Genomic DNA, 23,714 nt, shown 5'->3' on the forward strand with positions numbered 1-23,714 from the left:
GTCCAGCTACCGGCCCAAGGCCATCTACCTAGACATCGATGGACGCATCCAGAAGGTACGCCCTCCCCTCCCCGCGGCCTCGGTGCGCCCCGGTCCACGCAGCGCAGGTGTCCCCGGGCAGGGCCGCCGGCCACGGGCGATTCTCCCTCGGCGCGCCGAGCCCCAGAGCTGGTGCTCGGAGCCGGTGCGCGCAGGGCCCCGGAGCAGCCAGCCGGGGCGCACACTCTCCAGGTCCTGGTGCATATTCTCCGGGGCCAGGGCACAGACCCTACGGGCCCTGGTGCACACCCTCGGGGCAGGGGTGCACACCCTCCGGGGCCAGGGCGCCGACCCTCCGGGCCCTGGTGCACACCCTTCGGGCCGTGGTGCACAAACTCCGGGCCCTGGTGCACACCCGCCGCGTCCTGCGGCGGGGCGGAGCGGGGCGGCAGCCACAGACTCGGGGACCCCTGCCGCGGCGCCCGGTGGCCTCGCGGGGGACCGGGTGGCCGCGCGTCCGGCTCTACAGCTCGCTGCCTTTCCCTTGCCGCACCAAGCCCTGCATGCACCAACTTGAGCCGCGTAGGAGAGGGGTTGGTCACAGACCCTTTTGTTCGCCGCCCTCCCCTTCTAAAGACCCTTCTCCCGCTGCAGTGTGTCCTTGACTTCCGTTAGGATCGGCAGACGGACAATGGAAGAGCTGGCCTGGTGTGTGGGGGTCTCATTAGCTCCCCCTAAAGTGCCCGTGGAAAAGCCATTGTGGGGAAACTGCTCCAGCGCGTCAGCTGGGCATCTCCGGGAAGCTGGGCAGAGGCTCACCTTGCTGAGGACCCAGTAAAGGAAGCCAGGCAGGGAGGCCTGCTGGGTGTGGGTCTGGCTTCTCAGGTGTACTCTGGGCTGGCTGGCCTCATTCGGAGAGGAAACCAGCCTACTCTCCACCCTCAGCTTGATCCTGGGGAAATAGGAAGTACCCCCTTCTCCTCCACAGTGACCCTTTGATAGGCTCAGAGACTTGAGATGGACTGAGAGCCCCCTTCCAGGATCAGTGGTCAGCCCCTTGCTTCAGCAGGGTGTGCAGGGGGGCAGGTGCAGGTGCAGGTGCAGATGCAGGACTGTACCCAAGACCCAGCGTGGAAGAGCTGCAGCTGCTGGCATGTAACAGCCTCCTCTTCCTCCCAGAGAAGGAAGGACTCTCCGGCCACTTGTGTCTTCCTGCCTGCAGCTAGTTGGAGCACACAAACACGTGTATATTCACACGTGAAGGTGTGTATACACACATCGCATGCCCGAACATGTGCACACATACGCTTGTGCCCACAAATGTGTATACAAGGCACATACTTGTATACCTGTATTTTTCCTACCCCACTAAATGGAAATTTATTCAAGATTGGGCTTTCTGTTTTTTTGAACTTGATGCTTGGGGTGGAACTTAGGGCTTTCTGAGCAGACACTGTCACAGAGCTAAATTCCCGCCCTATTTTTATCTTTTTAAAGAGGTAAGACGTCACCTGGCTAGTTGTGGCATGTTCTTCCTAAAATCTCCCCAGAGGTTCAAGAGTACCCAGATAAGCCCTGAATCTGGCAGGCTGGATTGGGTGAAGTAGGATTTCTCAGCACACACCTGAGGTTGGGTGACTTCTAAGAAGGTCACCAGCAGGCCAGCCCTTGGGTGAGTCAGGCCAGGCACCTGCCACAAGGCCAGAAGGTCATGATGTTGAGTGGAGGCAGAGCTGATGTGGAGCTCGCTCTGCCACTCTGGGATGGACAGCAAGTCCCTGGGCTCCCCTGGGCTGGTGTCCTTGTCTGTGAAGTGGTCATAACGCCTAGTGAATATACACAGCACCTGGACGTTGCAGAGCTCGGGGCATTACTCACCTCTCTGCTCCATAAACATCCTTTCACCCACACCACAGGGCAGAGACCGGCCATGCTGCCGGCCACGTTCCTTGCTACTCCGTCATTAGCGACCCTGAGTGCTCACAGGTGGACCTTTAGCCTGGGTGAGAACTAGGTCTTTGGGTTTCTCCGTATGTGTTGGCAGAGATCGCCTCTTGCTGGCCTCTCAGGCTCCACACCCAACAGCTCTGTGTCCATCTATGCTGCTGAGACCTTGAGTGCCAACCAAGAGCCCTTCCTCTTCCTAGGTACTGGATACATCAGAGTTCCCAGCAGGCAGTGGTTTCTGGCTTGCTTTACTAACCCTGTCTCCTCTCCACTGGAGGCCCAGGAGCAAACCCCAGCTGCTTCTCAGGAGAGGGCTCCGGCCCTGGGGATGAAGAGTTTGTGTTGCTTTCTGCCCTGCAGTCCTGGTGCAAGGCTACCCACGGCTCCTGCTTTATCTCTGCTCTTTGTCCCATTGCTGCCGACTCCTGGGCATGATGGGAAGAAGGAGGCCATGTTCCAAGCACTGGTTTATGCGGGTGTTACCTGCCCAGCAAGGTGCAGGTGGAACACCTTACACCCTCTTGATCCTTCAGGGACTCTGATGAACCAGCCCAGCTGTTTAGAGGCTGCGCAGTGCTTTCTTTCATACGTGGGAAAAATTCCTGATACACAGTATCATCACCTGTGTGGGTTTCTTTCGTGGAATGATAGTAAGAATCGGGGGGAGAGTCTGGGTTCTGTCTCTGAGACATTTTCTAGGAGGCCTAGGCAACTTGTCCCTCTGAGCCCTAAGCAAAGGCTGTAGGACCCATAGGTTGGAGAGCCCTTGCCCCAGGGCCGCTCTTCAGGACCTCCACTCTCTCCATCTCTGTCTTCGTTGGTTACTCCAACCTGCCTGTTTTCTCACTATAAAGTGGGGTAACACTGAACCTGCTTGAAGGTTAGACAGGACGAAGCAGATCACACAGCCAGCGAACCGCACATGAGGAGCTGGGTGCTAGGGTCCAGCGTGACTGAGACAGAGGGTTACTAAAGTAGCCAGTTGGGCGATGGCTACATTGGGGCCATCTGCTCTGGCCTGGGTCTGGGGAGACCACCAACAGTAGACAGTGTTGTTTCTAACTGATGGAGATGTTGCAGAGGGACATGGTGGGTCCTGTGCTGGGTAGAGCCACAGCACCACCCATGCTGGAGACTGATGGATCGTCTTCCTAACCCTGTGAAAATGGGCTTTGTGGGGAAGGTTCCCTTTTTGCACACTGGGAATCGTTTTTTTTTTTTTTTTTTGAGTCTGCCTAATGGCCAAGGGACAGTATCACCTGGCCAGTCGTGGCTCTACATTCCTGTTGAAGGAGCAAGGAGTTGGGAACCAGGGTGCCCCCCAAGCCCAGACAGATCCTGGCTTCCTGAAGTCTGTTCTCTAGAAACTGAGACCCCGTCCATCTTTGCTTTTGTCTTTCCTCAGCTTCCCCAGGCCGTATGACCCCAGGCCTCTGTACCTGCTCCTTTATCTCACCTGCCAAAGAGGAGAGTACTAAGCTCACTGACTCAGGAATGACAGAGACAGGCACTCTGCATTGGGAGCCAGAGGGCCTCAGTCTGGTAGCATGGCCAGGCCAGGCTATACAGACTCACAGCATGAGAGGCCTTTGTGGCCTCAGGGCAGCCAGCTTTGGGTGGGTTGAGTGGTCACAGCCAGATGAAGCGAGGCTTTGGAGCCTCAGTTGGAGCCCTGCACTGGTCTGGTGTGCCCCCTCCCCCAGCCACTCCCTGTGACTTTGTTCCAGCCCATCCCTGCAGCTGGAACCCAGGTCTTTCTATGGAAACAGCCACTTGAGTTTTGCTGAGCTGTTCCTGCTCTAAAGGGAGCAGTTGAGAAAGTCACAGGGCAGAGCAGTGTTAGGAAGGAGGTCAGTGTGGCTGGCTGTAACAGTTCGCCTCTGTGGCTCTGGTTGTGCTGGAGCTCCGAGCTCAGTGTGCCCAGGCCTGCCCGGGGCTTCTCACCATACTCCTGGGCTCCACCTAGCCTGGTCCTGTTGTGCCTTCATGGGCCTGCCAGGCTCTGACCAAAGGTCTCACCAAAGGTGCTCCTCTTTGGGTAGGCCCCTTGCACTGGGTGTCCTCAGCCTGCACACCCTGCTGGGCTGATTCCTGGGAAGCTGGGTCCATACTGCCTGTTTCTCTGACACCCTCTGCCCTGCCAAGGCTTTTACATACGTCCAGGCCCTTGAGGAGCCTTCAGTCCTAACCCATGGCACAAACTCAAGCTGGCGTCATCTCTTTGGTGGTCCCACTTTCCCACTTGCTGCTGTTTGAAGAATGCACCTGCCCTGGCTTTGTCCCCATGGTGAGCACAGTGGGACCTCGAGTGTCCCCTGGGCCTGACTGCCTTCTGGGATACGTCTGTCCCACCCTTTCACTCGAGGGCTCACAGTAGCCGCTCTGCCGTTCATGGTCTCCTCTCAAGTCTGCGGATGACCTGGTAGCTCAGTTCTCTGGGTTTGGCCATTGCTGTCACTTCCCTCGTCAGACCGGGTTCAGCAGCTCCCTTGACTGTTCTCACCAGTTCCAACACAATCCATTTGTCTTCCTCTGACATGTTTATAACATACTCTTTAAACAAATATGGGCACGGCACCCTGAGCACACTGAGCTAAGGAAGGAGGGCTGTCCTCCCCCCCAGGGGCCTGTGGAGCTTGGGGGAAGGAGGTGTGGTGAGCAGGAGGCATTTGGATGGCTGACTTTGTGCCCATCCTGACTGCGGGCCTGGGATAGCCCCGTGTCTCTGTCAGGGTCAGAGCTAGCTGTAAAAAACATCTCAGCTTTCCGTTCCCTTCAGTGCACAAGTCCCATTAAGGGTCCTCTTCAGTCAGACAGTCCCAACGACAGCTGGGCTGGAGGGGATACTGTGGGCTTGAACTAGCCTGACACCATCAGAGGTGACTGCTGGCGGCCTGCAGACCTCTGGAAATATGTGATGTTGCCCTGTGGCACACAGGACTGCTCTGCCCTTGGTGGTCACGGAGCAGAGGCGTGCCTGGTCCCTTGCTGTGTCTGATTCTGCCATTCCTGGCTGGGAGATGGAAAGGCAATCTTCCCTTTAGGGAAGTAGGTGGGTGGTGATGGACTCTGCAGAGGGACTCTGCAGAAGCTGGTCGGGGACTGGAGCAGGTGGGTACCTGGGAGGCTCAGTGACACCATGCTGTTCCTCAGGCCTCAACACCTTTCATACCCCCGAGACCTGGTAATTCAGAGGCCCTGGAAGATGCCGTGGCAGGTGCCATCTCGTTACCTGTTTTATATTTCACCTGATTCCACTGTGGGTCTGACCCAAAGCAGCATGATGAGGGAGACAGGACCAAGGGCCCTGAGCACAGTGCCCAGGGCACTTTCATCTCTGACCCACAGAAGCCGTGCCTGTCGAAACCAGTTCATGCCTCCTGGAGCCAACAGGGCCAGAGTGCTTTGTGAGTGGGGGCCCACCTGGCCCTGGAAATATGCAAAACACAGCTCTTGTCATTGATGAAGTCTAGTTAGAGCTTAGGAAGGGCACAGTGTCCCAGCCGACAGTGTCCTGGCAGCACAGAGGAGCTGATGTGATTATATGTAAATGAGAGTGGTCCAGGGACACCAAGTGCTGCTGACTTCAGAGCTGGCAATGGTTGCCCCTCAGGGCAGCCTGGCAGCAACCTGCCAGGTGGTCACCTCCGGTCACAGGGAGCCTGGACTCTGTGTCCATGTGACTTGCTACCTGGGCGGCAAACATGCCCACAGCCTCTCCATAAAACTGCCTCCTCCCATCCAGTCATCCCGTCACCGGGCTGTGGGTAATCCAGTAAGCCACACTGCTGGGAAATGGGAGGCAGGTGTGTCTTTGATAAGGAGCTTGACAGAGTGCCCAGAGAGGAGCCTCCTTGCAGAGCCCTGCCCAGAGAGACGGCTTTGTGCTCCTAGGTCCTGCCCTGCCCTGGGTACACTGCATCAGGAGCCCAGCTGTAGCCTGGTGATTCCTTTCATACAGTGCAGTTTGTGACATCCTGCCCGACTTGCTAGGGACTGGGGGGGAGGGCTGTGACCTCTGACTAGCCCATAGCTTGGCATCGTGCCCCCTGCCTTGTAGCTGCCCACCAGGTTCTAGTCTTCCTGAGAACAGGGCTCTGAGTACATGCAGCCGGTGCTCAGACATGGGAAGCACAATGCCACTTCGAGGGCGGGGGGATTGCCTCACCCTGCACACCTCCACACCTCTTCCCCCAGTCACACACACCGCGGGAATATTTCTCCCAAACAGAAACTCCCAGTGGCCTGATGACTCGGTCTAGAAACAGGATAGAGATACTTTATTCTTTGCCCTTTAGACTGCCTGCCTAATTTTTTATAACTGCGGTAAACTACACATAACACTGTTAAATGCACAGGTCAGGGGTGCTCAGTGAACTCCCTTCCATTCTCCGACAGTTTCTCTAGCAAAGGGGAAGCTTGGTTCCCATTGAACATGAGCTCTGTATCCCCCTCCATAGGCCCTGACAACCCACACCCACCCCAGTCTACATGAATTTGACCACTGTCAAGGCCTCATCTAAGTGAACCCTATAGTACTCACCCTTTTGTGACTGGCTTCTTCACCGTGTTCTGCCATGCCTGGTATGTGTCAGCCCTGCCCTTCTCTTTTGGGCTGAATAGCAGGCCCACTGCATGGATAAACCACAGTATTATTGACCCTGTCAGAACAGAAGAGAGAGGACACCTGCCCGGCATTCCTCAGCCCCTACTCAGTTCCGTACTTGTTCCCTAGTGTGCATGGGGTCAGCCTGGGGTTTGCCCCTGTCTCTGAGAAGGCTTCCTTCTCATGAGTCAGCTGTGTGGATCTGGGAAGGTCTGGTGTGTCTGATGGGAAGACATGTCCATTTGCTGGCACCATGACATCACCGTTGAGAGCACAGACGGGACATTCCTTCACCTTCTCTGCTGTGTGGCCTTTCCTGGACATGTTTTCTTCTCCGTTCATTAGTGAAGTGGAGGAAAGGCCAAGTCCGTCCAGGGTTCGGGAGATTTGTGTCACGTGTCCGCATGGCTGATTTTTGGAAAGTATCTGTGAGTGTCTCTATTTTTACTTCGTTGTTTATCCGTGCCGTGCACTTAAAGCTGCCCAGTCTTTGTGCTGGTTGAGAACATCCCGCATCCTTGCTCTGGGTTGCCGAGGGGCTCCTGGCACCCCTGTCGCTCCTAGCATGGGCGGTATGTCCAGCTGTGCTCTGTGGAATGAAGGGCCAGCACTGCCCTGCCAGGTTCAGTAATACCTGTCCCAGGTTAGCCCCCATCCACCCTCCTCCACTCATCTGGTAGGCAGTGTCACCATACGTGCCGCTGTGTTTTGGAGAGATGGCTCTGAAGAGGCTGGGAGGAAGGAGCGTTCATCCACAGGCACCGGGACACCCTGACCTTGTTCCTAGCTGTGTTCCCGCCCTCTGTTCTCTGTGCTCCAGGGCTGCAGGCTTCGGAGCGTTGCCCAGGACTGCAGTTAGGCTCTGCAGGCCTGGCAGCGAACAGGGCCGTTCCACCACATGGCCCCTGGCACCTGTCATGCCTTCCCTCCAGCCCCTAGGCTCCAACTTGCAGCCTTGGGGTGCTGACCACCCTTCCATGGGGCTTCTGGGAAACAGCCCGTTTGTGGAGTGGTAGAGGTTGGTGAGTTGTTTAGCCCAGGAACCTGGCATACAGACAGCCTGCTCTTCCAAAGTGGTTTAACCTGGCAGCCTTGAAGTGACCAGAATAAGTGTTCGGGCAGGGCCGGCCACCTGGGCCTATTTTCAGTCATGAGAACAGTTACATATGGCTGCTTGCCTGTCTTCCTTCTTTCCCTCCCCCCCTCCTTCCCTCCCTCCCCTTCCTTCCTTCCTTCCTTCCTTCCTTCCTTCCTTCCTTCCTTCCTTCCTTCCTTCCTTCCTTTTTTCTGAGATGGCCTCCCTGTAGTCCCAGCTGGCCTGAAATTTGCTATGTAAACCAGGCTAGCTTCCATCTCACAGAGATCTGCCTGCCTCTGCCTCCCAAGTGCTAAGGTTAAGGGTGTGTGCCAGCATAGCAAAGAGACCTATTCTTGGGGCAGATGACTCCCTCAGCACCTTCTCTGCAGTCTTTCAAACCTCTAGCCTCACACACTGCCAGACAAGTGACAGTGCATTTGGTGTCACTGCCTGGTGAGCTTTACTGTCTCTCTGCCCAGACTCACGTTCTGAGTGAGCCAGGGGCTGGGAAGACTGTGCTGGGGACAGCCCCACTGCTGCCCTGGGTGATATCACACAGGTCCTGCAGGGGTGTGATTAAAGGCCCAGAATTGGTGGTTGTGTGTGCTCCAAAATCTCTGGCATTCTCCCTGTGAGAGCCTAGGATGTCACTGTCACTATAAGCCACAGAAACCATGGCTGTGCGGACAGCCGGTGACCAGGCAGCCATTGGGAGTCTTGGGGACAAGCCCTCCTGTGGGCCCCTCGGGGCTGCAGCTGCTACAGATTTTAGTTGTGTGTCTAGGCTGAGCCCCAAGTAGCCATGGTGGGAGGTGGCGTCTGCACCATCCTGCCAAAGGCAGATGGAGTGGTACAGGGACCCAGAGAGGAGCTGCCCAAGGCAGCAGGGAACTTGGTCACCTTTCTGTTGCTGTGATGGAGTGTGGTGACCAAGAACAACTTAGAGGAGAAAAGGTTTAATTACAACTCCAGAGAGGACACAGTTCAACCCTGGTGGGAGGCATGGTGGCAGGAGCCGGAGGCTGGCCTGCACTCAGGAAGCAGACAGAGAACAGGAAGTGGGGCCAGTCTATACACCTTCAGTGCAAACTGTGACGTACTTCCTTCAGCAAAGCTCCACCTCCCGAAGGTTCCATAACCTCCCCAGACAGCACCACCAATGGGGGACCAAGTGTTCAAACACACAAGCCAACAGGACATCTCTCATTCAAACCACAGCACAGGAGACGTGAACATCCTTCGTGTCCTTCATGGTGGGGGTAGAAGTAGTGAGCTCTGTTTGGATGATGGCAACAGCCTGGGGAGCAGAGGCTGGTCCTTCACAGGACGTGCACACTCACACATGACTCACCACATCTACCGTACATCACATACATCACAGCCCACACACTCATACACCACGTACACAGTGCGTGCGCACACACACAGACACACACACTCTCTTACATGCACATAGCACACCCCACATATTCATATCTTATATTACATATACACACCCCACACATTTCATACCTTATACCACATGCACACTTATACCACATGCACATACTACACACACTTTCATTTTTTTTTTTTTTGTCTTTTTGAGATAGGGTCTCCCTACAGTCCCAGCTGGCTTGGAACTCACTATGTAGACCAGGCTGGCTTCGAACTCACAGAGATCCACCTGCCTCTGCCTCCCAAGTGCTGGGATTAAAGGCATACACACCACCACAACAAGCTACTACACATACTTTCATACCACATATACACTTACACACCACACACATTTACATAGCACATATACACATCACACCCCAGGCATTCATAGCTAATACCACATGCACACACTACACTTTCACACCACGTAGACACTTACACACCACACACACTTATATTCCACATACACTTACATACCGTATACACACATTGTACCGCAAACATTCATAGCTAATACTACAAACGCATGACACACATTAGGTATGCCACATACATCATGTAAGCACATCTATCTATTCACACCTTACAAACACCACACACTAGGTATACATACCACACCCCCCACCATATACCACGTACATTGCACATCAGTCCACACCTACCACATACTCATATTCCGTAGAGCAACACATATCCCATACACTAATAAGCTACATGTGACATAAATACAAACCTCATTTTGATACCGCACACAAATCACATACCAAACACATAATCATACATATGCACATAATCATACATACATACACATATACACATTACATGCATACATATACACACATGCATACTAAATATATACACACCACATATACTTCACACATATATATGCACACACTAGATACATGCACACACAGATGCACACATATACATACTTATACCACCCACATGCATACACTACGTACACATACTGCACACACACCACACACATACACAAGTACTACACACATATATATCCACATGCCACATATACATACCACATACTACATGCATACATATCACACACACATGTGTGCACACACACTACACACATACATACACACACCACACACACACTCAGGGACCCACACTTGGCTTCTGAAAGCAAATGTTATAGGTTCTTGGCTCTGCCTTAGTGACACAGGCCCCAGGCATGAACCTCAGCTAGCATGTACAGGTGCCCTGTGATGTGGACAGGCATGTCAGTCCTAACAATACTGGCCTCAGCATAGCACCGGGACACGCTTCTGGAAGGGGACAGCACACCACCCTGAAAGTGCAGGGCCAGCTAGTGCAAATGCTGCCTGGACAAGTGACAGAGCAGGTAGAAGGTGACTTGAGTCACAGCAGGACTTGCATGGCACAGGTGCTTGGGTTCCAGGCCCAGGTGACACCAGAAGCAGCTGGCTCACCCTGCAGGGCCTGCCCCAACTCCATTTGATCTGCCTTACCCCCCACCTCTGCTCCCTTCCTGGCTGCTGTTTCTGGCTGTGACCTGAACTGCAGGGCTGTCTCCCAGGAGTCCCAGTGTGTGGACACAGACGTGCCTAATGCTCTGGTAACTGGTGCCACACCCTCCCTGCCACCCCACCCTTGGATGTGGTTCTCACCCACCTCTGACCCACACCTCTCAGACCCAGGTGATCTCTGCTGGGTGGACCCAGCTCACCTTCAAGAAAGTTGTTCTTGCCAGGCGGGGTGCACACACTTTTAGGCCCACCACTTGGGAGGTAGAGGCAGGCGGATCTCTGTGAGTTCAAGGCCAGCCTGGTCTACATAGTGAGTTCCAGGACAGCTGGGCCTACAGGGAGACCCTGTCTCAAAAAGACTGAAAAAAGGGAGGGAGGGAGGGAGGGAGGGAGGGAGGAAGGAAGGAAGGAAGGAAGGAAGGAAGGAAGGAAGGAAGGAAGGAAGGAAAAGAAGAGAAAGTCATTCTTGGCTTGGTGAGGAGTGAGGAGTCCTCAGCATTCATGAGCTGTCAGACAACTGGACACCACACATTTGGGCTTCTGGGGAGGCAGCTGGACCTTACAGGGAGGAGTCCCAGCCATGGGTGGTGCACTTGGTCCAAGAGAAGTGTGCTTAGCTTTCCCCAGGGCCCCCAGGCTCTGCGGTCTAGGCCATGTCTTCACAGAGAGATGGTGCTAGTTGGAGATAGTCCCCCAAGTGTGCTAATAGCACCTGTTCTCAGAGAGTTGCTTGTCCACCCGGACCCCAGAGGCAGCATTTGGACCACAGTTTCTACCACTGCCCCCTCCTGAGTAAGGGTGAGGGACCACAGGCTGCTTGTCCAAGGACCCACCCAAAGTTCCAAGGATTGGAGTGGATTGGCCTGCATCCCCTGAGGTCTGTACTCCCCCTGCACCTGGGGCTTCGGCACAGAGCCTCTGCTCTGGAGGCTGAAGGTCGAGGTGACAGTGTCCCGGGGCTGGCACCTCCTGAGGCCTCTTTCCTTGGCTTTCAGCCTCATCTTCCCGTGCCCACATGTAGACATCCCTCTGTGTCAGTGTCCCGTTCTCCTCTTATAAGGACACCTGCCCTATTGGATCAGGACCCACCACACGGACAGTTCAATCATCTCTGTGAAATCCTTGTCTCCAGTAGTCATCTGAAGTGCTGGGAGTGTGAAGATTTGAGGGGGACTCAGTTCAGTACCCCATTTGAGAAGTGGGAAGAACCATTAGCCTTTCTGTCTTCCAGCCTCTGTACAAAGTGAACGAAAAGCCACAGGCCACTAGGGTCATCATGGTGGAGGTCGATGGTGCCCCCATCATGGTGGAGGGTGGTGGTGCCCCCCCCATCATGGTGGAGGGTGGTGGTGCCCCCCCATCATGGTGGAGGGTGGTGGTGCCCCCCCATCGTGGTGGAGGGTGATGGTGCCCCCCCATCTCTGGTGGCTTTAAGATACCTGTGCCTGTCTCCCCTAGCTCTTGGGTACATGCTCCCCACCACAAACCCTCCTTATGTAGACTTGGTCTCTCTACCTTCCTGGCATGGGGACAGTCAGATGAGGAAAATACAAACACCCAGCATGCTTTGCAGCTCAGGCAGGCCCTATGATTGCTGTTGTAGAGGGTTCTGGAGAGCCCCTCAGATGCCTAGTAGCCCATAGGTCTATTCATTCAGATGTCAGGTCTATAGAGAAGGCAGACCATCCATTGGTGTCAAAAGGGACCCATGTGGACCTGATCCTCAGGTGGCTGGGCAGGTGGAGCACAGTACTTAAAGGGATTTAAATTATACTTGGAAAGTGTCTTAAAAGCAGTACAGAGTGATGCTGGATGTGTAGGCATGGGGCGGCGTGGGACAGACCCACTCGTACGCACCACCAACCTCTGGCCAGGAGGAAAAGCTGCCTGCTTTTTGAATTTGTCCTGAGCCCTCTGCTCATGGAAGTTTCTAGTTTGGGGGTCTTGGGCACTTAGCCCACAGCAGGTGTCCCATACGGCCCAGACAGCAGCCATTTCCAGCCTCTTGGCTCTGCTTCCCTGAATCCTCTTGGTTCCCCTCCTCTGACTGCCTGCTGTGCCGCCAGGCCTCCTGCAGCCCTGCCTCCCCCACCCCCACCCCAAGCCCAAGGGGACCAGGGAGGTATTTGCTTCTGCCCCAGAGTTCACTAAGTAACCAGTCCCTCCAACCACCATTCTGGTGGAATGTCTCTGTCTTGCCTCCTAGAAATGGTGGTAATAGAATTGGTTGCTTAGTGTTCTTTAGCTGTCACCAACAAAATGCCTGAGATCAACTTACAAGGAGGAAAGGTTTATCTTGGCTCACAGTTTCAGAGCATCATGGTGGGGATTCTGTGGTGGAACAGAGCTGCTCACCTCATGGAGGCCAGGAAGCAGAGAGAGAGGGAGCAGAGGCTAGAATCCCTCTGCTCTGTTAGGCCTCACCTGCTGAAGGTTCCCTGATGCCTTCATTGTCCAGGGACCAAGTTTAACCCATGGGGGACATTTCCAAACCATAGCATGGACCAAGGTCTCAGCTTTCGGGGTCTCTGTTGGGGAGAGAGGTACATAGGACGGTTTCCACCCTTGTCTGCTAGGGGGCCAGGGGTCTCAAAAGGTTCTGATTAAGTTTAGCAGAAGAGCAGGCCGAGGCCTAAGGAGGAGGGACGTGAGGAGTCTGTGCTCAGATCAGTTCTCAAGAAGCAAAGCAGATTGCCACCAGAGAAGCCCCCCAAATGTCCCCCATGAGCCAGTCCTGTGCCCAGAGCTCTGAGCAGCATGTTTTTATCCTCTCGCACCCCCTCCTCTTTGCATTTCAACTCCCATGATGCATTATTTATAGAGATGACTTTGGCCTCAGACACCAAAAATGTAAAAAACAAAAGCAAAGCAACCCAGAGCTTTGACAGGAGTGATGAGACCCAGCCTGGCAGAACAGCCCAGGACCAAGCTGAGCAGCCCAGGACCCACACAGATGCAGGCAGGCAGGGACGTGGGCCTGGAGTCTCCCAGCAACTGAGTGGGAACTGGAGAAGGTTCAGAGGGTCTGGCTGGCCTCACCCTGTTCCCCGGGAGTTTAGACGGTCAGGCTGGCCTTGCCCTGTTCCCAAGGATGCCCTGTTCCCCGGGGAGGGATTCCCCGTGGGTACCAGGTTCTTCCACCTCCCCCCTCCCACTTGCTCCCACCAGGCCTGCAACAGCCCCCATGAGGGAGGGGCCTGCTCCTGAGGTTCTGGGGGTTCCCTGTTGATCCCCCTCACTGGCTCCCATCTTGAATACACTCCTGTCCTTGTTCACCTTAACATTATCGCCTGCAGAAAGGATTCCAGCCTCTTTAGAATCAGGGCTTGAAGCTATCCATGTGACCTTGGTCATGACTGACATGGCTTAACACAGCAGCAGTTAATTCTCAATCTTCCTGGCCCTGAGCCAAGATATTGCCAGGGTTTGCCCCCTCTGCAGGTTCTAGGGAAGGACTTCACGTCTTACCAGCTCATGAAGACTGCCAGCAACCCTTGGCTTGTGGCCTCATCCCTCCCACTTTCAAAGCTGGCACCTTCAAATCTCCTTGCTCCTGTTTGACATATGCCCACCTCCCCCACCTCCCTGTGTAAGGACAGTTGGGATTGACTTTAGGGACACCCTCTTCCTGAAGTAACCCAGGACAGCCTCATTTCATATTCACATCTGCAGAGACTTGGCCATGGTGGGAATATGCTCAGCGCAGGGGTTAGGATGGGGACAGTGATGGGGATGAGAGTGTGGCTCAGACTAGGGCCCTGTGGTTGTAAACACTCGCCTCTGCCCAGTGTCCCTCACATCTTGTGACTCCATGACTCTGTGGACTCCCTGTTCTAGCCACACTCATTTGAACCCCAATCCCAGGGGACCCTGGGCTGCACTAGGGGGCAGTGTGAGGACCCTCCAGTCTGGCTCCTCCTGCCCCTTGGGCCTCTCCTCCCTGGGTCAGTCTCTCTCCACACCCCACCTTCATCTTTGTGTTCCACCCCCATTACCCGCCTGCCCACAGGACCCTGGGTCTCTGGTGTCTTCCTGTGTCCTTGCCCAGTTTTGCTCCGCAGTGTGGTAGACCTTCTCCAGGCCAGGCTAGGCACACGTGCCACCCAACCCTTTTAAATCTGGGCATTGTCGAAGGCCCCTCTGTGCTGGACTTGAGAGGTGGGTGATAAAGAGCTGCATGTAGGGAGGCCATGATGGATGTCAGCATCGGCTTCAAAGCTCCAGCCCTCCCCCCCTTGTCATACAGGGGCCTGACTTCAGTGGTGAGGCTGGAGTCCAATCATGTTGCATGCCGATGTGAGTTCCTAGGGCTCCATGTCCCATTAGGAAGATGGGAACAGCATCTATGTACTGACATTGACTGGGGCTTCCACACCCATGTCTTTCTGTGTGTTTGAAAGCTCACTCCCATAGCACACCCTCTGTGCACTGAAAATCCACACACTGCCCCTGCCCCACAGCTAAGGATCAGAGCTGGCGTGGGGCTAGGAAGCCCGATGTCGGGCTCCCCTTACAGTATGATTGCCCCTCTCTAGGGTGAGGTGTGTCCCCAGGACCGGGTGGGAAGCCAGCATCAGGGAGGGGCTAGAAGCAGGTGGAGGTGGCATTGTACCCACTTGGAGGGTAAGGAAAGGATCTCAGACTGTGAGGCGAGCCCAGGACACATGGTTAAGGAACCTGCTCTCTGGTCTTGGAACCCACCTCAGACTGCTGCTTCCATCAGCTGGTGGTTGTTGTGGTTTGGCTGAGAGTCCTCAAAGGCCCAGGTGTTAAAGGCTTGGTCCTCAGCCTGATGACCCACTGTGAGGTACCTGCTGGCATGTTGCCTCACTGTGGGCCAACACACATGGACTGGAACCTCCAAAACCATGAGCCAAAGCCCTCTGTTTCCTTTGTGAGTTGACTGTCCCTGGTGGCTGACAGTGGGGTTCCTGGATTCTTGTTTCATTGTGACTAATGAGCTCCCAGGACAGTGGGGATGGGGTGGTCAGGGTGTGTGCCAACAGCAGCCCCTCGATGTGGTGACTCTGGATGGTCTGTCCGGACTTTGCTGTGCACTATGTCCTTGCTCAGCTGTCATCACATGAGGCACCGGATCCCACGTCCCGCGGCCACGCCACCACATCCCTCTGGTCACATGTCCTTCTTTTTCTTCCCATGCCCTTGAGCCTTGACTTTCTGAACCTTAGAGTCTGCAGAGAAGGAGTATGCACCCTTGAAGGGTGTTTTAGGATGAACATTTCTGTGTGTTCCAGTAAGTGGTCATCCCCCACCCCCACCCACAATAAATCTGTTTCCAAGCTGGGACCCTCACCAGGCTCATGCACTGCAGCGCTTGGTCCCCTAACTCTCTTTCATTGCTTTTTCTTTCCTTGGCATTTATTTTACTGAAAAGCGCGTATTCTATCTTAAAACAGTCCGTAATGATACATATAGCTGTAGATGACAATCTGGGAAATGATGGGGGGTGCTGTTAGTTTTCTTCTTTGCACTCATCACATTGTGTTTTTCTGAAACAAAAAGCAGGCCTGGTATTTAAAGATCCTCCTGAAATACAGATGGAGTAGTAAAGGCGTCTGCTGTGAGCTTAGAGACCAGGCCAGTGGGGAGGGTGCTGGGCGGGGGCGGGGCAGGGGGGAGGCAGGCGCCAGGGACCATCGGGTCTGGGGTGAGGAGCTGAGGCTACGGCTGCCTTTCTTTTTAACTCTGCACACGTGTGAGCATGCCTCCTAGAACCAAGCCCCCCGCCCCCATTTCAGTCATGGATCTGGAACACAGTAATAAATGGAAATTTCTGTTATTATTTCATATTCTTTTTTTCCAATGCAATGACCAGAAAAACATCTCCTACATTAGAAAGGGAAATGAGGACTAATACAGATTTTATTTTAGCAAACAAAAAGCCATGATTGCCTGCTGGTTAACTGTAACCATTTTGAATGTGATGTTATTGCTGAGTACTCTGAAAGTAAGAGACAAAACTGCTCAGATTTATATGTGAAATTTACAATTAGAGGGGAAATAAAGATGTGTATGGATGGTTGGTGGGTGGGTGGGTGGACACATGATAGACTGGATGGATGATGGTGGGTGGGTGGGTGGATAGATGGATGGACACATGATAGACTGGGTGGGTGGGTGGATGGGATAGATGGATGATACAGTGGATAGGTGGGTGAGTGGATGGATGGATGGATGGATGGATGGATGGACGGATGCATGGATGGATGGATGATAAACCATAGACTCAATGGATAGATGAATGGGTGGATGGATGATAAACCATAGACTTGATGGATAGATGAATGGATGGATGGGTGGATGGATGGATGTTACAGTGGATAGGTAGGTGAGTGGATGGATGGATGGATGTTATGATGGATAGGTGGGTAGATAGATGGATGGATGGATGGATGTTACAGGTAGGTGGGTGAGTGAGTAGATGATGGATGGATGTTATGATGGATAGGTGGGTGGGTGGATGGATGTTATGATGGATAGGTGGGTAAGTGGATGGATGGATGGATGGATGGATGGATGGACGGATGGATGTTATAGATAGCTGGGTGAGTGAGTAAATGATGGATGAATGATATGATGGATAGGTGGGTGAGTGGATGGATGGATAGATGATAGACTGATGGGTAGATAGGTAGATGGAGGGAGGAGAGGATAGATGCATGGATGTTAGGAGGGATAAGTAGGTGGATGGGTGAGTGAATAGAGGATAGACTGGCTAGATGGATGGTTAGATGAATGAATGTTAGGGTGATGATGGATGGATGGATGGATAGGTAGGTGATGATGGGTGGATAGGTAGATGATAGGCTAGATGATTGGATGGATGGATGGATGGATGGATGATAGGGTAGGTGATGGATAGATGCTGGGATAGAAAGTGGGTGGGTAGATTGATGATAGATGATATATAGATAGCTTGTGATATTTTCTGTGGTGTACATGTTTTTATTTGGGGACGGTAAGAAGGAACAGTAGAATGCATAATTTTGGTCTCGATCTCTTTTGTAATACTACTTATTTATGTGCTAAACACTTGTAATTCTCCGGTACTGAATAGGCAGCAGAAATCCACCCTCATCCCCCAACTCCTCCAGAAATGTCACCTTGTGAAGGCTGGTGTGATGGAGTTGGCTGTTCTCACTCACTGACCAAAGGGCTCTGTTGCTTTGGGATTCACTCTGAGGGCACAGCAAGGGATGTTAGCAGTTGAAAGCCAGGGAGCCAAAACCACACATCCATCATGGGGGGTAATACAGCACAGAGCCAGGACACCACCTCTGCCCACATAGACCAGCTAAGCTGGCTTCAGGTACAGCCTGTGGTTCTGGCATCTTGGGTTCAGAGCCATGTGAGTCAGGTTTGCCTCAGGACCAGGGCTCAGGCCAGGTAGAATCCTTCTATCCCTATGTAGGCCCTCGTCTGTGGGTCTGATGATTGACACTAGGCTTATGAGGCCTGCTGTTCTGCCTCTGGCCCAGGAATGGTCTGGTCCCTAGCAGCTGTTGGTAAGCGTGGCAGTAGCGAAGTTGATAATAGTTTATTATACAACATTTAACCATGGGACACACGGCGTGCCCTAGCAGTCCTCACTGAGGATTGCGGGTGCTCAGGACCTGTTGCCTAGGCACATGCTTATGCGTTGCCTGTCAGGGTAGGGATGCAGAGGAGCGGACCCAGGCCTGGGTGTGGTGGGAGTTGCTTGTCCGGAGAGTGCCTGCTGCAGCCTCGGGGCCATTTTCCTTTTGAGTATCATGGTAGCCCTCACAATGAGACCCCCTCCCACACACACACACAACAAGCTGTTTAGGAGGGTCCTGGCTGCTCAGCTCTGCAAGCCTGGACAGACCTGAACACCTGACCCTGTGGCCTGTGACTCACTGAGAGTAGTTGCACCTCAAGGTATTGGGGTCTCTGAGGCACTGGACCTGCCTGAGTACCCTGTGGAGCCCTGGGGAGTGGACCTATGGGCCTCCCTCTTGGAATTCAGCTGGACATCTTCTCCTCTCTCCCTTCTGTCTGCACATCCTTGGGGTCACCAGGCACATGACTGTCGACTGTCTCAAGGCCTGTGGTCTTTGTAAAACTGCTCTGCCCAGCTGCATAACCAGACAGAACCACTGGCCCACCTTCTGTTTCCCTCCCAGGAGGAGCCAACATCAGCCATCCCTGCTCTGGATTCTGGTCCCCCCCATCCCTAGAGCTCTGCAAAGCTCTGCTTCACTCCTGATTTTTCTCTGGGTCCCTCCTGCTCATACAGCCCCACCCCACCTCCCAGCCATATGCTATTTAAATTCCAACTTCCTGTCATTTAATTTTCTTGTGTTCCTGGCTTCATGCCAAAGAGCATTCTTCTGAATAAAAATGGTGGAAACCTTTTTGCGCTCTCATGGGAATTTTATGTAAATACAGTGGCTCCTGCTTACACTGGGTCCTTCATCAATGACTAACCTCGGCTTCCAGGGCTAGAGGACTGTTTCCTTGGTTATAAAAGTCCTATCTATTCATTGCAAAAAACTGAAAAAAAGTCAGTGGTATCAGGAAGAAAATAGAGTAATCCATTATCCCACCACACAGAGGGAGTTACTGTTGCCACCCCAGGTCTCACTGTCTACGTTCTCATGCAAGTGTGCACGCGTGTGTGTGCATGCATGAGCGCGCATGCCTGTGCACATGGATGTGTGCGAGGCTTTTTTGCCCACAGTTGTCTGATCATTTTCACTCGGCTTCGAAGCGGCGGTTTCCACGGTTGCATTAAGCGGTCTTCAGAGGCACATTTTTAACGCGTCTTTGGGGCTGTGTCTGGAGCTGTACTAACTGTAACTATCGCGTTGTTTGTAGACCTTCAGCTCATTCCACTTGTGAAGTCAACACTATAGAATGAGTTTTCCTACCACACAGTGACTTATGGTGCTGTGGGTGCAATGGGGAGGGTATGGACCCCGGAGGACCCGTTCTGCTGTGGCTGTTATATAAGCTGATCTGAAATGATGTCTGGCCCACACATAGTTAAACACATTATGTTATTAGTATTCCTTCCCAAGAGCAACTCCTGGAAGTGGGATTTGGTGTCACCATGCGTGCGCCTTACCAAACTCTAATCTAGGGCTGCGTGGAGACTCAGTCCTTAGCCAGCATCCTCCACATCACCTCGGCGCCCATGCCTGATGCTGTCCCCACTCTCAGGGACAATGGTGGCTGTACACAAAACCGTAGAGAGCACAGCAAGATCAGAACACCCTGCACCAGTTGCTCAGTGTGGCATCTCACGAACACCCTGCGCAGTAGCAAACCTTGGATACTAACAGTGGGACGCTCCCCCCAGGGGGTTCAGGACCCGCAGCATTCCTGGACCCGTTTTGCTTATCACCTGTGCATGTGTTCTCCATCCCATCACTGTGAGGGATCCCTGTCCTAACCACAGCCACCACCACTACCACCCCCTCTGCCCTCACCAGACATTCCCGCCATGTCCCATTCTCCACCTCTGCATCATGCCAGGCTTGTATGAATGGAATTGGGAAGTGTGACCTCTAGGCTTGGCATTTTCACTCAGCACAGGACCCTCGGGGGCTGTCACACTGCCGTGACCATAGTTTGGGTTTTTATCTACTGTGTTCTGAGGTGCTGTGAACAAATGCCTGCTTACCCCAGATAGGCACTGATGGCCCACGAAAGAACGTTTCCAAGTCCAGCTTGTGAACAGCAAGTTTATTGGGGTTGCTTACAGAGTGTGGGTGTTACTGTAGGAGTGGGAATGGCCCCCACAACAGCAGCGTCACTGAAAAGTCCCATCCCAGCATAGGTGACTTTCTCACAGCTGCGTAACAGACCTACCCCTTCAGCCCCTTGAATACACTCAGGCTCCTCCCAAGACCATGTGCAGCTGGGCCAGAAGGTGGCTGGTCTCAGGTAAGGGTCCGGTGACCCTCTCCTCCCTCCTTCTACAAGAGACTGTATTTTTTAATATTTTATTTATTATTTGTATTATGTATGACTGTATTGCTTGCGTGTATGTAAGTGTACCCATGTCATGTAATACCTATGGAGGTCAGAAGAAGGCATCAGAGTCCCTTGGTACTAGTTATGGACGGTTGTTAATGCCTCCATGTGGGTGCTGGGAATTGAACCCTGACCCTCTGCAAAAGCAGCCAGTGCTCTTAACCATTGAGCCATCTCTCCAGCCCTTACAAGAGAATATTTTGTTTGTTTGCTTAGGTTTTTGAGATAGGATCTTGCAGTACCCCCACGCGGCCTGAAACTCCCCATGTAGACCATGCTGGCTTCGATCTCACAGAGATCTGCTTGCCTCTGCTGGGATCAAAGGCATGCACGACCACACCCGACTCAGGGGAATGTTAATAGACCTGATCTTGAGGCTCTTATGCAGATAATCACAGCTGCTCTTTCAAGGTGGTAACCCCTGTAGCATATTCAGAGAAGAGTGTCTCACAGCCTGGGCTGTGGAGGTGGAGGCTGACAGTTCCCCCAGAAGGCCCTGGCTAGTTCCCACTTTGGGGCTGGCCTTCACTTTTCCTTGCTGACAATTTGATTATCACTAGTGTTGGCCTTTGAATCTTGGCTGATTTTTACATTGCTGCCCCTCATTTTGGGTGGAAAGGAGATTTCTGATGCTAGATTGACACTGATTCTTACTGAACACCATCATCAAGTTAAGACGAAATGAAGATCCTACAAAGGGTTAATGCTGAAGTGTGAGACTCAAAGGGGCTGAGGTCCAGGACCCTGGGAATCTAGGCAGTATGCATGTGAACCCTGCAGGGTCCTGGCATCCTGGGCCCTCACCATCAACAGTAGCCATTTAAAAACACTTGGGGGCAAAGACCATAGAAGATTCCAAGAAGGAAGATTTTACTGGAGATTTGTTACTCTGAGTTCAAAGAAGCTCCATGAAAATTGTTGCTAAGGCAATTACCAAAGAAATTCCGTCAGGCTCAGCAGTAACAGCAAGACTGAACAAAGCTGTGTGTTTTACAACAGCCATCCCCAGGCAGGACTTGCCTGACTGCCATAGTTTTTTTTTTTTTTTTTTTTTTTTTAATGGTTTTGAAAGGTAACATGTGCTTTCAGAGATTTGGAGAGGGAACTCATGAGTCCCGGTTCCCAGCCTTGCAGGATGGTTTGTGGTAGAGTGTAGCTGGACCACAGAGGAAGTTCCCAGGCTTTGTGGCTCCCCCGGGGGCATTTCCTGTGATGCTGCTGAGTTGACTTTGGTTTTTTTTCCCAGCCTATCAAACTCAACCCAAACCTCAATTGCTGTTTGATTATTGTATTTGCCCAGGGCTGGGAACATTTCATAGATGTAGAACCACAAGGGCCTAGGTTAGACCCACAGCTTCTGGTGGGCACTGACTTAAGGCCAAGCCAAACCGGAATCTAATAAACGTAGCAAGAAATGGGCACAGTAGCTGTAGGGAAATGCTTCAGACGGCCGTGAGATGAGCCAGGTCTGTGCTCCTTCAGTGTGGAGGAGCATCCTGAAGGATACCCAGCAGAGGTGTGCAGGCGGAGAGGCTGGCTGCAGACTCCCAAGTGCTAGGAAAGGGAATGATCACACCAGCCATTGACAGCCAAGTCTGGAGTGAATGGTGGGGGGTAAATGGGCAGAGACAATAAGGCATCGCTTTGTGTCTGGAACCCCGTCCTGGACACTGCCGAGTTTCCTCCTGAACTCGCCTGGCCCTCTTCCCTCTTCCCACCATAGACCTAAATAGCCACCTGTGAACCACTCTCCTGGGAAGCCAGGCTGGGCCCCAGGAGGCCCCAGTGTCGAGCAGACCTCCCCCAGCACTTCTTGGTCAGACACCTTAAAAAAACAGTCAAGGGGCTGGAGAGATGGCTCAGCAGTTAAGAGTACTGGCTGCTCTTGCAGAGGACCTGGGTTCGATTCCCAGCACCCACACGGTGGCCAACAACCATTTGTATCTCCAGTTCCGGGAGAACCTGACACCATCTTCTGATTTCTGCTGACACTGCATGACACAGGTGTACTTACACACATGCAGGCAATACACTCATACACATAAAATAAAAACAATGAATAATTTTTTTTTTTTTTTTTTTAAAAAGGCAGCCAGGTGTGTACCTGTAACCCCAGCACTGGGGAGGCTAAGGCTAGAGGAGTACCTGTGAATTCAAGGCCAGTTTGGGCTACATAGTGAGTTCTAGACCAACCAGAGCTTATGTAGCAAGACCCTGTCTCAAAAAACATGAGAAAGAATGAAAGAAATTAAAATGTGGAAGGAGATGTATCTTTAAGTGCACACTCCAGAAAGCTGAACGGAACCAGTGCACAAATGGCACAGCACACCTGTTGTACAGCTGGCACCTCCCCAGGGCCCACCCCTCCTCCAGTCAGGACCTCCATGGGCAGGGCACTGACTGGTCAGGTGCCGGGCTGCTTCAGACCAGAACACAGAGAAGGCTGAGGGTGGCGCTCAGAGGCCCCCTCAGTGGGGTGGGTGCTGGGAGGCTCAGGGTCGGAGCCTGCTGTCCTAGAGCCTGGGCCTGTCACAATTAGGAGCTTCCCTGGTGACAGAAACCCTAGGAACCTCACTGGACCAGCCCTTCCAGGCTCAGAAATGGAGGTGCCTCCGGCTTAACACTGCCCCATGTAGACCCCTGCAAACACAGAGAGATGAGCAGTAAGAACAGGGTCACCTGTGACCTTAGAGGCCAGGGCAGGAGACATTCTAGCTCTGAATGAGCTGAGGCCCTCAGCATGAGCCCTGCCCTCCCTAGGGTCCTCTCTGCAGCTGGGAGAACCCTCTAGCCCAGGTTTCTGCATGGGAGTTGGCAAGGGCAGCCTCTTTCCAGCACCTGAACGAGGACACAGCAGGTAAGCAGCTGCAGTGTCAGACCTGCTTCCCATCCGGGATACACACCACCCAAGCTTGGGTCCCCAGAACTTCCCAGCTCTCATCACTCCCCTCCCACCACTGTGTCCTTCCAAACCCTCCTGGATTTGTGTACTGAAATCACAGTTAATGGGGTGTGAGGCCTGGCCAGATGCCCTCCTGGGAGCTTGGAAGCCCTTTCATTCTGTGCTTTGGTTTTCAGAAGACAGGAAGGCACCCCCCACCACCACCCCCAGCCAGATAGAGTTCAGCTGGGAGCAACACAGTTGTGGGACAGCTGGTTA

At 53.2% G+C, this 23,714-nt stretch overlaps 1 protein-coding gene across 4 annotated transcripts in view; it reads left to right on the forward strand.

The window, feature by feature from the left end:
- The window catches only part of Pde9a (phosphodiesterase 9A), a gene marked incomplete at its 5' end in the record, with an annotated part of 104,208 nt that continues 80,494 nt past the window's right edge, over nt 1-23,714 (forward strand). For all 4 annotated transcript variants that reach the window (XM_017796705.1, XM_017796703.1, XM_017796704.1 and 1 more), the window contains 1 exon segment: nt 1-55. In XM_017796705.1, the coding sequence (XP_017652194.1) occupies nt 1-55 (55 nt within the window).

This window comes from Nannospalax galili, unplaced genomic scaffold, assembly GCF_000622305.1.
Source record: "Nannospalax galili isolate Female #2095 unplaced genomic scaffold, S.galili_v1.0 scaffold652, whole genome shotgun sequence".
In the NCBI taxonomy this organism is placed as follows: domain Eukaryota; kingdom Metazoa; phylum Chordata; class Mammalia; order Rodentia; family Spalacidae; genus Nannospalax; species Nannospalax galili.